Raw genomic sequence first — 17,085 nt, 5'->3', positions numbered from 1 at the left:
TTTCTGTTTCTGTTTCTGGTTTTTTTTTTTCTTTTCCTTTTTTTTTCTTTTTTTTTCGTATATTTCACTGTCCACCTTTTGCTAGCCTGCTTCGCAAGCAGACGGCAGCATTGCCGAGCTCAACTTTTTGATTGTTTAGAGTCGTCATTGTGGTCGCATGCATGGTGGGAATATGGCGCGACACACAGCTACGACACATCAAGCTGTTGGCAGCGGCTTTCGTTGCCGAGTTTATGACTTTAGAAGCGCTTCCTTTTCAATGATTATTCATTTGCAAATATGGCTTCCAATGGAAGGAGACAAAGCGATGTGGCAATAAATGTATAACCTGAAGAGGATATATTAAGTTGGCAATGTTTTTTGTAATGTCCGAGACCAAGGAAAGTACCGGGTTTTCTAAAGGAGATGATATGATTTCTAAGTGTCTTTTCTGATATTTTTAGTTACCCGTAGAATAAATAACTGCTCGAAGTAATGAAAATATTGCTGCCGTTCAGGCAAGTGTTGCTGAATACCTCAATTTGTCATTAACAAGATTGTTTAGGAATTGGGACTGTCTCAAACCACAATCTGGCGCGTTTTGAGCAAGAATTTAACTTGCATCTGTATAAATAATTCTTCTCACTCAAGAACTAAAGCCACTGGATGACAGTAAACATAGTGAGTTTGCTGATTTTGCCTTGGAACAACTTCAATACAATGAGAATGATTTATAAACATAAAACAACTTCTCCGATGAAGCTCACTTTCATCTAATTGGTGCAGTAGATAAACAAACCTGTCTATTTTGATGCGAAAAGTTTCCACAAGCTATTCATGAACAACCATTAGATACACCTAAATTGTCAAGGTGGTGTTGTCTTTGTCAAATGGAATAATCGGTCCGTACTTTTTTCGAAATGAAGCTGGTAGCACCGTTACTGTGAATGAAAAGCGGTCTAGATCGTTCATAACCAACTTTTTATGGCCGAAATTGGAAGAAGTTGATATTGACCATATCAGGTTTCAACAAGATAGGGCTACCAATCAAATTATTTCGAGAAAAGTTTGGAGATTCGATTATTACAAGCTGTGACTTAACACCATTTGAATACTTCTTGTGTAGTTATTTGAAGTCACTGGTCTTTAGCCATAAACCAGACTCACTTCAAGCTTTAAAAGTCAATATTCAATGAGGTATTGTTGATATACGATTTGATTTAGTGGAAAAAGTAGTAGAGAAATTTGGTTCGTTGAATTCGTGCACGCCAAAGGCAAATCTGGTGAATACGGAACTAGATCGACCTAGATAACCCTGGCTCAATGGTGCATTATCAAGGTGTAAAATCCATGAACTGTTCTTTCACAATTCCGGCCGTCTTTTACGGATGATCTCACGCAAACAACTCAATCCAACCAAAAAGAACTGTGGTATATAGTAGATACAAATCGAATCAGACCGCAGTTTAGCAAGTTATTTTCAATTCCTCATTGTCTACCCACAACATATTCGTACTGTCAGTAAACTGGTTTTCAATTAAGCAAGTTATACACAACGAGTTTCCCTGCAAATCTTTTCCACTCACGTGTTCGGCTACAACTTTAGCAATATTCCGAAAGCAGAAATTTATTGAAGTTGTTGAACTATGTTCCCCCAGCGCTGCTTTAATGCTTAATGAACGAGAGGAAACGAACAAAGCAACCGCAGACACATATAGACACACACACGTCGCCACTAACGGTTACTAAGCCACCGCGCTAAGCCACATCCTGTCATACACACACGCAACACACACATACCAAAGCCAGCTTCCGCTTCAACCAAGCACACACACATGTATATATGTACATGAGTGACACCCAACCGGCGGCTGCTGAGTATGCTTGTGTGGAACGCAAATGAGTTTCAACAAAGTGCGCCGCATGTGGCAGTTAGTGGTGGTGGCATACTTTGCCTGTCATTGAAAAGTTGCTGCCATCAAATATCGCCATAATTGCGCACGAACTGCTGGCGAACAAACGGCGACGAAAGGCTACGAGCGACGCTCGTTCGAGTGGCAGGAACAAACGGTATTGCTGAGTTGCAGCAACAAGAGCGACACATTGAATTTCTGGAGTTGGGGCAATAAGCGCAAAAGCAGTGACAGCAGTGTATCTGTCGCAACACCGCATCAGTGATAAACATGCGTATGTGTGCGTGGAAGCTGTAGGCAGATGCTGACTTAGCATTTGATTGCCACCAGCCGTCAGCAGCTAAAGCGCAACTTCGCGACTATTTGCCAGCGCATAGACCGTGTTGTTGCCACATATGCAACTTTTGTGACTCAAGTGTCTGCCGCAACTGTTGCTGCTACCAACAACGCCCTTAACGCCAATCGCTCTCACAGGCGAGCGCATGCAGGCTACGCAAAAGAGCAAAAATTTAATTAAACTAGCAATTCGTCTAAATATTGGTGCGCGTGTGTGGCAACACTGGTTGTTCGTGCAGTGCACAGCTTGGCAGACAGCATGGCCCCAAAGCGTCTGCATGAGTATAGGCGCACTCACACACACACACCCCTCCTACGGGGCGGTTGGTTCAATTTATTGGAAATGTTGCGCCACGCAGGCGACAACGACGTTGGGTCGCAGGTTATGGCGCAACATTGAACCTGCGGCGTTGAGAGGCCATGTGCGGCCTGGTTGGCAGTGTAACATGGCGTAACGGCAGTAAATGTCAACACTCGAACACCGTTGACAACGCAGCGTGAATGAATTGGTTTCAAGCGCGCCGATTGCCATAAAATGCCGGCGAATGGATGTGGAACGCGTACGCTAAGGCGACGCAGCCATATGGACGTCGCTGAGTGCTGTGTGACGACGTTGATGGCGCTGATGGCTCACATGCACCGTGAAGTACCTAAAGCACGCAATTTTCTGACGCTTGTTCATGCGACAACAAATGACGTGCAGAGGGGTGATGGGCAAACACCAATCAGCCAACTGCCACAACTTGATATGGCGCAATAAACCTGTGCCGAATGCATAAACTCAGCGATTGAAAATGCGTGCTGAAATTACGAGCCACGCTACGGAAGGTCGAACTACATATGGCTTCGGCGACCGGCAAAGTGTAGAGGGAGTCGCATATGGGAACGTTACAAACACATACCGAGCGCATTTTGAAAGTAATGATGCGAGGAGTCAGACGAAGTGATAGTCCACAACGATTTCTTCTTCTTTTTCTTGTACTTCTTCTTCTTCATTTACTTCTTCCGAAGTCACGCCAGCTATGCATCCCAAGCGCTTACAGTTCGCTATCTACCTGGTCCTTCTATTGGACGCATGCAGGCCCGTTCTTCGTCCGTTGTCCACCAATGAGAAACGAGTCGGAGCAGCTTTACGCTGAAGCTACATCTTCCATACGAACGACAAGGCCTAACCAGCGCATTCGTTGGATAATGATCAACTTTACTATACACATAACGCCGTAGAGCTCATGCGGTTCGTAGATGCATCTGTTTCCAAATTCAGTACTAACGCGGACGGCTCCAAATATCTTACGAAGAAGACTCCGGATTAAGTAGGCAATTGAGAAGTAAAGTTCACTCTCGTCGAACAAAGACCAAATGGTCATCCCTGTCCAGTTACATAGTGCAGCAGTATGGAAGGAGACAACATCTGATGAGTCGGTGTTACGAGTTTCCCAGAGAAAGGTTCTGCAGAAGATTTATAGTCCTTTGCGCATTGGCACCGGCGAATACCGCAGTCGATGGAAGGATAAGCTGTACGAGATATATGGCAACATTGATATAGTTGAGCGAATCAAGAGGCATAGGCTACAAAGGCAAGGACATGTCGTCCGAATGGATGGAAATACTACAGCTATGAGCATATTTGATGCAATATTCGCAGGTCGAAAGCAGAGGAAGGGAAAGAAATTCACTACGTTGGAAAGACCAGGTGGAAATATACCTGACTACACTTGGAATCTCCAATTGAGGCCAAACATCTAAAAGGACGAACGACTTGCGCCGTTATAAACTCGGCTTTAACCGCATAAGCGGTATCTGCGCCAATAAAAAGGAAAAAAGGAAAAGGTCGTTGAAATGGGTCACAACTCTAACCAACCTCTAAACTCGCACCAACGAAATACCCGTATTTTTGCTATCGTTACCAAATCTTGAACTGCCTTACATATCTACTGCTTATATATATACATATGGCGTTTAAATACGACTTATTCATAATAGTTTTAATACTTGTAGTTGTCATAAATTGGCACTCACCTTCTAAATCCACAACGCGACCGGCTCGTTTTAGTGCGCGCACTGCCTCATCATGTGTTGCTTCGCGCAGCTCCTCGCCGTTCACCGACAGTATGGCATCGCCCACATACAGCCCCTTGGCTTGATCCGCCGCCATGCCGCGGAAAATTTTCGATATCAATATGGGCATGCGATTTTCGCGTCCGCCCTTAATGGAAATGCCGAGACCGTTGTTGTCCGATTTAATGATGCGCACCTGCCACGAATAAAAAATCATCCAAAAGTAAAAACAACACGCGCATGCATGTGCAGCTTACTTACATGTCTCTTTTGATTTGCCACATGATCAGGTACATCGCACATATCCAGTCCATTGTCCAACGTATTATTATTCAGCAGATGGTCGCCGCCGTTAGCGCTGCCACCACCATTGTCCGTACAATCGGTATCAGCGCCGTTGCCCGTGCTCGTGCCCGTGCCGCCCATACCCTGCATGGAGGCTGATGAGGGTATGGACCCATTATGACCGCTGTGATTGCTGCTGCACAGTGCAACGATAATAAAATAACACAACGAAATGCACAATTAAAAAAGGCACTTAATTGCGAAATGGCGAGCGAGTACTGCTTATAACTTGCGCAGTTTATACCCATATATAGCCATATATATATACTATATAGTTATACCAGCACTACCAGCTACTTACCCCAAAGTGCCATTCAGTGTGGTCGATTGGTCCACACTGATGGCCGCCGCATCGCAGGACTCGTCCAAACTAATTGCCAGAAAGTCGGTTTCCAGCGTCACCAGCACCCGATACCAGGCGCCTCGCACGCGCGTCTCCAACGTGCCGCAACGCATGCCGGAGGGCGAATGCTGTGCGGTGGCGGTGATGGCAGCTGTTGCCGGCTGCTGTGGATTTACACATCCAGTTAGTGGCCGGCCAATGGCTGAAGACTCCACCATGGCGTGGCGTGGTGTGTGGTGTGCCGCAACAGCTCAGCCGTCAAAGCGTGGCTATCACGGCCACTTACTTGGTTGTTGGGCGCTTTGAAAATGCGCAATAACGTTGTAGAACCTTTGATATTGCGCTTGTCGTTGTCGCTGCTGCCAGTATTGTATTGTTGGCTGAGTCAAAGTGAATAGTAATACCGCGCCTCTGACACAATAAACCGTTATTGCATGATATGTAATGCTTGATATCGCTTTGAAGCGTATGATTTTGACACGTTCACAGTCGGTTGCTGAAATCGAAATGAAAGCATCGATAAGTGAAATTTTTGTTAAAACATTAGAGGACAGAAAGAATATCGAAAATGAAGTGGGTAGCTAATACTCACGGAAAAGCTCTGATTTAATAATGAATGCCAACGAACTTTTTACTTAAAAATGCTAACCGCACCACATGAAAACGGCACACAACTGAACTAACAAGTGATTAAATCCGCACCTGTCAAATACCAAAAGACGGATTTCGATTTCGGTTGCAGTTGGCAAAACCTGTTGGCGGTACACGATAGCACCAACAATTCAACTGTGCAACCAGAACACCGCAACGACTCTCGAACCCACGCAAACAACAAAAAAATCTCGAACTTTTTGGTAGACAAACAACGAACTGTGGTTGCACACCCCAGTGTTGGTGGGTGGGAATAAAAATGCAATAAAGCCAAACTAGGAGTGAAAAAAAATACAATAAAATGAAATTAAATTTTGTATGTTTTTGGGTATTGTAGTGTGTGTGTGTGTGTGAGCAACCGTAAGGCAACAAAAGTCGCCAACTGGACGAGTGAATGCTTATGGATATGAGTGGAGGTATTTATTTGATGAACCCGGCAATGTCAGTGCCATAATACATACGATACACTTTGGTTACAGCTACTCGAAACCGTTTAATGGATCTGAGAACAACTGTGCTGTGTAAAATCAGTTAGACTTGCTAAGCTTAGCTTAAATGGTCTATCGTAACAGAGACTTGAGAGCTAATAATGCCGGTCCGTTTTGGCACATAGAACTCACCTAAATTTTATCACAAAAACCCGCCTGAATCTACGAAGCGCTTTGAGTTGAATACAAATTGATTTTGAAATTTTGAAAATTTGCATCCGACTGGACTTTTGGTCTTTCAAGAGGAATGTCTATTGGACAAAGTAACGTAAAAACGATTGGAGCAAGATGCACTTTGTTAATGGCAAATAGTTTATAAGATCTCCTGCGTTGTACCAGAAAGATGACCCATTCGTGCAGAGACTGGTCGTTACTTAATGCCTGCTAAGTCTACAAGTTCAGAATTACAACGCAAGTTGTCAACGGAGATTCAACTTCTTCTCAAGTCGAGCATGATTAGAATGCCCCAACTTGCAAGCTAATCGGCCTTGCAGTTTCCAGCGATTCCACTAAGACCAGTCATCCAAAAAAGTGTGATCATGTGCAGCGTGATGCTATGTCTAGTGAGATTCAACACTCCTTGACTAATTTTGAGCGTACAGTTTGCAAGCTACACTAATATTGCCGCTTTCTGGTCCGAAAAAATGCTCCACTCCATGTAGTAAGAGTATTGAAATGAAACAGAGCGTTATATAATAATAACTATCATTATATTTCCAGTCGGAATTAATAGTACTTTCCGCCTTGCTTTTAATTCTAGACTTTTTTCAAGGCTGATTAGATTCACTCGACTCTTGCTCTCTGAGAGCACTCATCAGCAATTTGTATTAATGGAACTGAGGAACGGCATTTCAAGCTCCTTACGTGTAACTGCAATCGAAATCATTATTTTTCGGAAAAGGCAAGCTGGTACGATAAGGCGTGCCGTGTCGCAGCGGAGAGCAAACAGACCGCCTACCTCGCAACGTTGCAATCGACCACAACACGTGCGCGATGGAATATATACCGAGAGCTGAAGAGCGAAACGAGACGCATTTGCAGACAGACAAGTCAGTGTTGGAAATGCATGAGTACGAAGAGCTTGATAAACTGGCTGACAGAAGTAATGTTTACGAAAAGATGCGGCGTCTAACAAAATCTTTCAAAAGCGGATCATAATATTTTAGAAGCCCAGAGGTGATTTAGTGACTGATGCCAAGAGCATACTGATATTATGGAGTGAACACTTCTCCAACCATTTCCCAATCGATGACGATGGAACGGACTTTCCACTGCCCGACCATTCAATCCACAAAAGAGCAGTTATCACAATCTGCGCCAACTACCGTGGAATGAACCTCCTCAACATCGCATATAATGTTCTATCGAGCTATTGTGTGAATGATTAATCCCCACCGTCAAAAAACTTATTGAATCTTTCAGTGTGGTTTTAAGCCGGGAAAATCAGCAACCGACCAGATATTCACCATGCGTCAAATTTTGAAAAAGACCCGTGAAAGGAGAATCGACACACAACACCTCTTCGTCAATTTCAAAGCAGCTTTCGTCAGCACGAAAAGGAGCTGCCTTTATGCCGCGATGTCCGAATTTGGTATACCGCAAAATTAATACAGCTGTGTAAAATGAAGTTGAGTAACAACAAAAGCTCCACGCCGTTCGATATCAAACGTTATTTCAGACAAGCCGACGGCCCATCGTGTGACTTCCTCAATGTACTCCTGGAGAAAATAATTCCAGCGCCAGAGCACAATAGAAAAGGTACAATCTTCATACCAACCGCGCCGTCAGTTCTTCCTTCTCTAGATTGAATAAAGAAGCGAAGAAAATAGTTCTGTTAGCGAATGAGGGCAAGACTAAATATCTCCTGTCATCAAATAAACAGTCTTCGCCCTTGCAACCTAACTACCACGTCACTTTTGACATAACTTTGAAGTCGTAGATAATTTCGTCTATTTTGAAACCAACATAACGTCAGGCTACTAACTCATAAGAACACTCGATATCGGCACAGTCAAAATCCAGATCTTGTATGGAAAACCTTTTTATTTGACGGAAATGACACGGAATTTGGCACGGACTATTTTCTACTTTATTGAAAACTTGAACACACTTAGAGCAAGCTGCCTTCAGAATGGTTTCATCCAATATGTTAAGGCATAAGAGCACACCGAAGCAAAGCTAAGCAAAACAAATTTTTGTTGCCAAATTCAATTTCATTATTCACACACAATTTATTTGCCGCTCCGCACGTGCCCACGTACTACCTGCAGATGTGTGTGTGTAGATACATGCTATGTATGTATGTACATTGGCGCATTTCGAAATAAGTCAACACAAGTTGCCGGCTGACATGTGAATTCCCACAACTCTAATTGTGTCAAATTAATTTTGCTTTCCTCAAATTTCAAGAAAATAAAATGGAATGCAAACAATTCAAAATATGACCACAAAACATAACTTTCGCCACACACAAACACGCATGCACATAAGCAGCGAAGTACATACATACACATAGGCAACGCAGCCCACACACTTGTGTATGTTTATCCACAAATCAAGTCATACTCCATTTCACTTTAAATTTCCCCTTGGCGCTCAGTGCAAATTGTTCGTATCGTGAGCGTCTTGGGAAATTCGCATGCGAATGTGCATGTATGTATGGGTATTTAACTGCACACATACATAAATTTAAATAATTTATAATTTAAGGCTTTTTTGTGTGCTTTAACAAATTTTGATGAAATGTCAGCTACACTGCGACACGTTGCATGTTAACGACATTGCTGCTGCCACACAGCCATATCGTTAGTCGGACTGCCATATGAGACTGAATCTCTTAAGTTAAGACAATTTATACACACAGCAAACATTTACTTAACTTCATTTGCGCATTGATCGGCAGCGGCTTTGATTTATTGCCACGCGAGCGCAATAAAACTTGCTCCACATTATTGCAGCAACTGTCAGCGTTGTGGCAGTTGAGTTCATGCCCATTGTAAATATTGTTGATTGCTGGCACGCCGTCAACAAGCTGCCAATTTGTGCGCTTTTATTGCTTGAAACTGAAGTGGCAAGCGCAGGCGTCCGCGCATCGAATTTCCGCGGCAATAACAAGCGAACGGCGAAAAGTGATGTAAAGAGCTTGGCAAATAATCCGTTGAACGCGGCTTGAATGCGCAAGCGACAGTGCTTGGAGGCAACAACTCAAAAGTGTTGCGAAGCCACTCAGAAATTCCAGGGAAACCGTAAACGAAGTTGCGTTAAGTGGAACGCGGCATGAAGCGGCAACAATACAAGAGACAACACCTAACCTAAAGGCATGCGACATGAAACCATGTAAACTGCGCGTGGCACAACATTGAGTCGCGCCAATAAAAATCAGTTTGTTGCACTTACGTGCAACGGGCGAACAACGAAATGCCCATAGGCGCTTAGACAGAGAGGAAAGTAAGAAGAGCATAATTATATGGCAGCAACGGCGGCAAACCTCAACCAAAGCACGGTGGACTAGACAACACTGGGACCTGGATTTTCACCTGACCCAAATATTAAGCGGGCATGGGAGCTTCAGAGGCTACCTAAACAATTTTCTGCTTGTTTCGTGGGAGAGCCTTGAGTTCGTAGTAATGGCCGGATTAAAGTTTCGCAATCCGGCTTTAGATGCTTCCCTCTACTATAAAGAAAGATAGGAGACAGGTAACAACTAGTCTGATCCCTAATTCCCAAAGGTACCACGACTTTATGGCATCCCGAACAACGCACTTCAAATCGCTATCAAACATAACAAGAGGGTTTTCACCGACCTTTATGGACGAAACAGCGCCTGGTGATTCTTCAAAAGGCGACTAAAACGGTGAAAGAGCCGGTTGCGTAACGACCACTTTGCATTATCAACATGACAGGCAAAATATTGTAGAGCTTGATTGGTAGACGCCTAGAATATCACCTAGAAGAAGAGTATTCCGATTGAAAACCAAATTGGCTTCAGAAGATTTCAGTACCATAAAGTGCGTGGTCCTTCTTCAAAAGGCGACTAAACCAGCGGAAGAGTCGAGAGCGTATCGAACACATTGCATTTTCGACATGAAAGCCAAAATATTTTAAAGACCCTAAAGGAATACCTAGGAGAAGAGTCTTCTGGCGGAAAAACAACTTGGCTTTAAGAAAACATCGCTTAAACATAGATACTCTCAGAAAAATTACGGGGACTACGGTCAGGATCCTAGAGAGCACCCATTGAATGGCAGGTTGAGTAATGCAGGACTCTGTACTAGGTCCATGACTTTGAAATGCGCTGTGTAATGGGGTGATCAATACAAGGCTTAATTTCAAAGCGGATATTGGCAATGTCTGTGGTAAGGTGGCTACAGCGGACATTCGGGGAATCATGGCCAACATTGATAGCTCTAACCAAAGTAGGACAGCTCTTCCAACTACGGTTAGCCCGTCACACATGGCGGGCCTCGGAGTTAAGCAGAGTTATCGAAGAACAACAGCCATCATGAGATGTTTAACGACCGACGAGAGTAATAAGGAGAGACAGAGGGATCTCGACGAATAGCAATGAAACGCGATAGAAAAGGATGCTTAAGAACGAACAGTCTGAACTGCGAGACAACACAGAGATATAGATAAGGTACAATCTTCACAGATTCGGCCACGTCGTTCCTTCTGCAGCAGTGGCGAGGAATGTAGTGTAGAGAACTACCATAGAACGAATAACTAACGAAAATCGTACTGTGGGATGGGTATGAGCTAAAATGAAATAGGGAGGAGTAAAAGCGCTTCAATAACTCAGAATAAAGGAACGACAGTGAAAAACCGTAAGACCGGACGAATGTCAATGCAGGGAATGTGAGAAAAGGGTATTTCTATCCAGCTTGGCCCTGCGAAGTGGTGCTTAAGGGCGATCCCGTAAGTCCAAACACAAGCTACAGCAGCCCGAGCCTAAGAGCCTCATATATAGTACAGTTAGATAACAGTTGATGTTGAATCAAAGTGTACTTGTACACGAAACTGTCAGTGACGCTTCGATAAAATCCACATATTCATAAAAGGACGTTCAACACACATACTCACACGCACAATTTTATTATTATTGGTGTTTTTGTGCAATTACCGTTGTTCTGCCGCAGAAGCCTCCTTGCAGTCTCAGTTTGCTCTCGCTTCATTGCTTATGAACAGCGCCGAAGCATTCTTCGAGCACAAGGCAGAAAGTCACGTCTAAACGCGTGTTTACGACATTGCGAAAATTCAATTTCATAATTTTGCCCATAAGCGATTACCAACACTAAGGCAGAGCGCGTAATCTGCAGCTCACATGCACAAACACGCGCTCGTCCAAAGGGAGACGCAAGGTTGCAATCGCTAACACTTTATGTAATGGCGCAACATGCTTCCCAGTCTAACACTACATTTTACTCTCATGCAAGCAAATTGTGCTTCGCATGCTCCTCACACTCGCGGATCTACCAGAGCTATAGCACGGTCGGTGTTCTCTCATTTTTTTATGTAGCTGAAGTCAAACTTGCAGCTAAGTCTTTCGTGGTTTCTGGACGAGACTTTATAGATAGTTTTCGCTTTCAACTCCTACTTACAGTATTTTGTCCTAGGCCTAGTATTTATCGTCGGTTTGACCAAGATCTTCGTTCGGTTAGAGTCTTTACCGCCGATCTAGTAATTTTGGCATTCCCCGGATAGCGTAAGAATATATGCCTCTCCCTTAGCTCCTACACTATTCGCTGAGCACCCGAGAGGAAGATACGGATAAGAGGATTTTCTCTAACCTCTTGACTAATTATCAACACATCTTAAGCAAATGAGTTGATCCACCAAGCGCTCGGGGACAGCCAAAAGAGTTTTCAGTTAAATTTCCGGTCTTTTTAGCCCACCAGTGGTGCAACCGCAACTAATTCAATTGTCAGTATTTCCTAACTTTGTTGAATACATACTCCGGCGACACAATCAATTACTAGTTTGATACTTTTAGCAATTTATTGATGGTGTTTTTTCATACCGACAGCAGCCGAGCACTTTCGTTAAAAACTAAAATACATTTGCTAACCGATTTGTTCGATAAGCAGCCAATAAATGACTATACATTAGCGCGCCAACATCATTAGTGGCAACAATGAAATGCTCCGGTTACCTACACGTATTGACCAACCCGCTAAGAATGTCGTAAAGGAAGCGGACGCATACCATTTATCAACTATAGATTGCCACGAATGGTGCAAAGCAATGTTAAAGGAACACGTTCATAAAGCGACTGCCAAGGAAATAGCAAAAGTCACGCTTAACCAAATACAAACAAAAATAAGAAAACCGTTAACTTCGTTTGCACTGAAACTATAATACCCTGCACAAATACGAAAGGTTACATATAAGAACTTAATTTTGATCATTCATTTGTATAGCAGGTTGGAGCGAACTCCAAGCGCTCCTTTTTACCAGAATTAAGTATGTCTCCGTTCGGACCTGGAAACCGAAACTACTACCAGTTGAGCTTCCATACTCCCTTGAACTGGTGACTTGGACTCCATACGCACATTATACACACTCACCATTCACACAAGTAGCTAAACTTAATTATCAATTAATTAAACATGATGCTGATCCCATTTACACGGACAATTGGTGGACGAACCGACAATCGATATAAACCCAAGTTTTTACAAACTATAAGAGATGGCCTCCCGCGCGCACTAGTTCAGATCGCGAACGACCTTCGACCAGAGAAAGAATGCTCGAGCTACCCAAGCCGAGAGTCCATTACATATATAAATGTTCCAAATATATGGATTAAAGATGCAACCCTGCGGAGAGTTACGAACAACTCCAATCTCCACACTCTCATTCATGTCGACTAAATCCACTCAGCTCGTTATGACGTCTCCGTCTGGATATTCAAATTTTAAATGCTTCATGACAAACTTGACATACCGTGTACAGGGTATAAGAAAAACATGCACAAATGAGAATATTTCACACGGGAAATAAAAAATATATTCACTGCTATTGTTATTATAAGTACGTTGCTTCTCCGCTTCTGCAACGCAGTGTCTATTGCTGTTTGTTGAACGTAAGGCGTCAGTTCAGAAAGCTTTAATCATTTTCAAGGGTCATTTTTCTTACATAATGGACACCTACGTAAAAACGGTAAGCCTAAGGACAGCAAGAATGGCAAGGATGACAGCGCTACACACACAAATGACAAATCCGCAAATAAGGTGGGCCGATAGAAAACGGATAAATGAAAAAGGTATTCAAGATAAGCGGCGTGCAGCAGTGTGGGTATCCCAAAAGTAGACAAAGCAAAAAAGGCGTTGGCACGTATTAACCATTACAATTATGTGGGTGCAACGGTACAACGTATGCGCGTTACAGGGTATGTGTGCGTGGGGTATGTGGTTGTGTTGAAGGTGAGGCGACTTTTGTGTGCCTGCAGGCGTAATTAAGCGTTTATTCATTTGTTAAGACACTTCCCACTAGCATGTAAGCATATACTTGAGTATGCATATATATATATGTATATATATGGTATATAAGCATGTATATGACAATTGGAGGTAGGTGACAAATGTGCTTTATAACCGTCAAATAAGTATGTAGCAAGCAAATAAAACATATCTTTACGACCCAGTGGCATAATAAAATCCGAGTGGAGAGCGAATAAGCCCATGTTGTTGTTGTCAAAACCATTTAGAGTAGCTTTTTTGAAATAGTATTTATCATTAATAAATAGTAGCAATGAAAAGTTGTGCTGCCTGCACCCTCTACGTTACAAAAAAAAAAAAGTAATACACTTGCTCTCTGCCAGCAAAGTCCGCGCAGCCTCTTACTTTCTCATGCTCACCGCTCATAATTTAGTTTTACTTTTTTATTGCTATTTCGGTTTGGCTGTCAGTCATTCAAAAATCTTATGATTTCTGTGGCGCTCTTTGACTTTGCAAACTTTTCACAGTCGCGTCGGTTCTTGGCGCAGACACTTGTAATGCCGAAGCATGCAAGAAGCTCAATACCAGAAGGCAGCGAGTTACAAATGGCAGCTTGATATAGCGAACTTTTACAAGTAGGAATCAAAGAACACACTCCATGGTTGTTAAGGGCTGAAAGGTGTTGTTGCCGCGGACAAAAATAAAGAGCATAATAAAACTTTTTATTGCTTTTTGTTGGCAGCAACGTCAAATATATACATACTTTTTATTGTTTGCTGATGACAATGCCGTAAAGCCGGAGTTGGGCGCGCTTGTTAACGCCTTATGGAAAAATCACACACAGATTTGTAATGTAATAATGTGATTACCTTAATTTTCTTACCGCTAACTTATTTGTGCACGTATTTCCACTTTAATTTATACTTTTGATGAGTTGAGGATTTTAAATCGTGCAAATATGAAGCAGAAAGATATGTGTGACATATTAAGCCTGCCACTTCGGTATGCAAAGGATAATTGACATCTTCACAAGCGTTTACAGTGTGGATAATTTATATAAAGGGTGTCCAGAAATAAATGTCGGATTGGAATTTGCTGCCATTTATGTAGTAAAGTGTTAACAATTCTAAAAAAATGGAGTATTACACGACTGAACAACGAGACTTCTTTATTGAACAATATTTCAAATATAAGGAAAGCTCCGCTAGCCACCAAATACTCTATGTAAAGACTAATTGACTTCATACTATATTTATAGATAGAAAGTAGGTGTTCTTAATTAAGCCCAGAGAGTGTCTTTTATTCACAACAGTGTATTCTTCTGCTTAAAATGAGTCAAATCGTTTGAATACCTAATATAACTGGTTTTTCAATAGGGACGTAGACTGATATGACAGAAAACGACGCCATATATTTCCCGCTCTTTTGACACTTCTCTTTAGAAAGGTTTGTCATTTCATCATGAAAAGGTATACGATCCCAACAATGAGTCGAAATTACCTTACAAGATCAAATTGACGCAATAACTGAAGCCGCTTGACCCCAAAATCTTGGTATGTTCATGAATTGGGCTGAACAACAACCTGAAAATGATCCGGATTTTCAACGAAACATCACTTTCAGCGGTGAGGCTCACTTTTGGCTTATTGGCTTCGTCAATACACGTACTCCATGAGTCACCATGGCATGCCGAAAAAATTACGATTTGGTGCGATTTATAGACCGGCGGCGTCAGTGGGCCGTACTTCTTCGGTGCTGATCAAGACCGGCACGTTACTGTGAATGGGAATCGCTACCGCTCCATGATAGCCTAATATTTTTGGTCGAATACGGGACTTATGTACTTAGACAATATGTGGTTCCAACAATGTGGCGCCATAAAGCACATAGCGAATGTCACAATCGATTTATTGAAAACCCAGTTTGGTGACGAAATAGCTCAGTCAATTAGCCGCCTCGATCGTGTGATTTCACGCCGTTAGACTATTATCTGTGGAGTTACATCAAATCTATGGTCTATGCCAACAAGCCAGCGACTATCGATCGAATATCGACCGTAAATATGCAGCAGTATCGGCTGATTTATGCTTCAAAACCGTCGAAAATTGGAAGCAGCGTCTGGACTCCTACAAGCATGCCTGTGATGGCCATGTTAATGATATCGATTTTCATACATAATGGCATCGAACCCTTTTACAGTAGTAAACCAAACTCTTTTTTGTTTTATTAAAAAAAATTTATAACACATTTGTATATAATGATTTTCCTTACTCTAAGTAAGCTCTTGACGAATATGTTGTGGTTTATGCCGAATATGTCGATCAATGTGTAAGTTATTTTCACAAAATTACGTGAAAACATATAGTATACTGAAGTATAACTGAGTAATGCCAAAAGTTAAAATGATCAGTCCTCAAAGTAACCGATAAAGTAACCGATACAGTAACCGTTAGAGTAATTTTCGTCTAACAATTTTGCTTCCAACTGTATATATCGTTTCTCTAAAAAGCACGTGATTTGGTGCAAAATATGTCAGAAGTTCGTGTAGACCTTCGTCAAAACTCCATATCCCTAATATAGTGATTTTCCGCTTCTAGTTGTTATATTTTTCCTATGAGCAATATATAAAATTTAGCCTTTTTGGTTGAGCTAATATCTCAAATGTATATAAATATGTTAGATGCTAATGTATACTTGTATATCATAGATCTGTACTTTATTCTCGCTTTAATACTACTATCCAACTTATCTATTTAACTGCAGTAAAACTTTCTCTTTAAACTTTCTAATACTCTCAATAAAAATTTAGTCTCAAATCACATAAAAAGCGTTTTAAATATCTTTAACTATACGTATGTATGTTTGTGTCTGTGTGTGTGAGAAAAACTATGTAAGTGCGTGTGTATTGGAAGAGCAAAACGCTTGTAAACGCAAAGTAGCGGTTGTGCGGCTGTGCGGTTGTGCACTTCAGTTCGCAAGTATTAGGAAACAAAAGAGTAGAGTTCTTGTCCAGCCATGTTTACAAACTTAAAAAGTGCAACAGGGTGGAAACCCTGAGAAGAAAAGCAACGAATGAATGCGTTTTGAAGTGGAAGAAAAGTCTGGCCAACAAAATTAAATGCTAGCTGCACAACAATTGTGAGAAGTTTGCAAAAACAACAAATGGAAACTAAAAAACAAGAAGAAAAAGCAAAAATAAGAAGAAAAAAACACGCAAAAATAAGAAAAAAACCAAAACAGTCCGTACTACAAATACAGGAAATTGAAATAGTGCGCTAGCAAGAAATAAACAAGCTAAACTTTGAAAAGGACGCCGAATTAATGACTTTCATTGTGAAAATTAATGGTACAGACGCGGAAACATACAAATGGAAATGTAAAAACACATTATATTTTCGAGAGAAATGCCTGCTAGGAAATGTCATACTTCCGCTCTACAAGGAGGGGACCGTATTCTGCTCAAGATCTAATATACATATATTCTTATATGAAACACTTTTTTATTTCAACTCAACTCAACTCAACTCAACTCAACT

The 17,085-nt window shown here is 41.9% G+C and overlaps 1 protein-coding gene across 2 annotated transcripts in view; it reads right to left on the bottom strand.

The window, feature by feature from the left end:
• The window catches only part of LOC108966818 (beta-1-syntrophin), a 126,697-nt gene that overhangs the window by 81,005 nt on the left and 28,607 nt on the right, over positions 1-17,085 (bottom strand). For both annotated transcript variants that reach the window (XR_001993216.1, XM_018929910.1), the window contains exons 2-4: positions 4,933-5,470; positions 4,548-4,767; positions 4,248-4,482 (exon numbers count right to left, since the gene is read on the bottom strand). Coding sequence is in view for 1 of the 2 variants with exons in the window: in XM_018929910.1 (XP_018785455.1) it covers positions 4,248-4,482; positions 4,548-4,767; positions 4,933-5,192 (715 nt within the window). In the remaining variant the exon portion in view is untranslated. The remainder of the gene's footprint in view (positions 1-4,247; positions 4,483-4,547; positions 4,768-4,932; positions 5,471-17,085) is intronic.

This window comes from Bactrocera latifrons, unplaced genomic scaffold (assembly GCF_001853355.1).
Source record: "Bactrocera latifrons isolate USDA-ARS-PBARC rearing strain unplaced genomic scaffold, ASM185335v1 scaffold_17, whole genome shotgun sequence".
Lineage (NCBI taxonomy): Eukaryota > Metazoa > Arthropoda > Insecta > Diptera > Tephritidae > Bactrocera > Bactrocera latifrons.
This window is presented reverse-complemented; position numbering and strand designations above follow the sequence as displayed.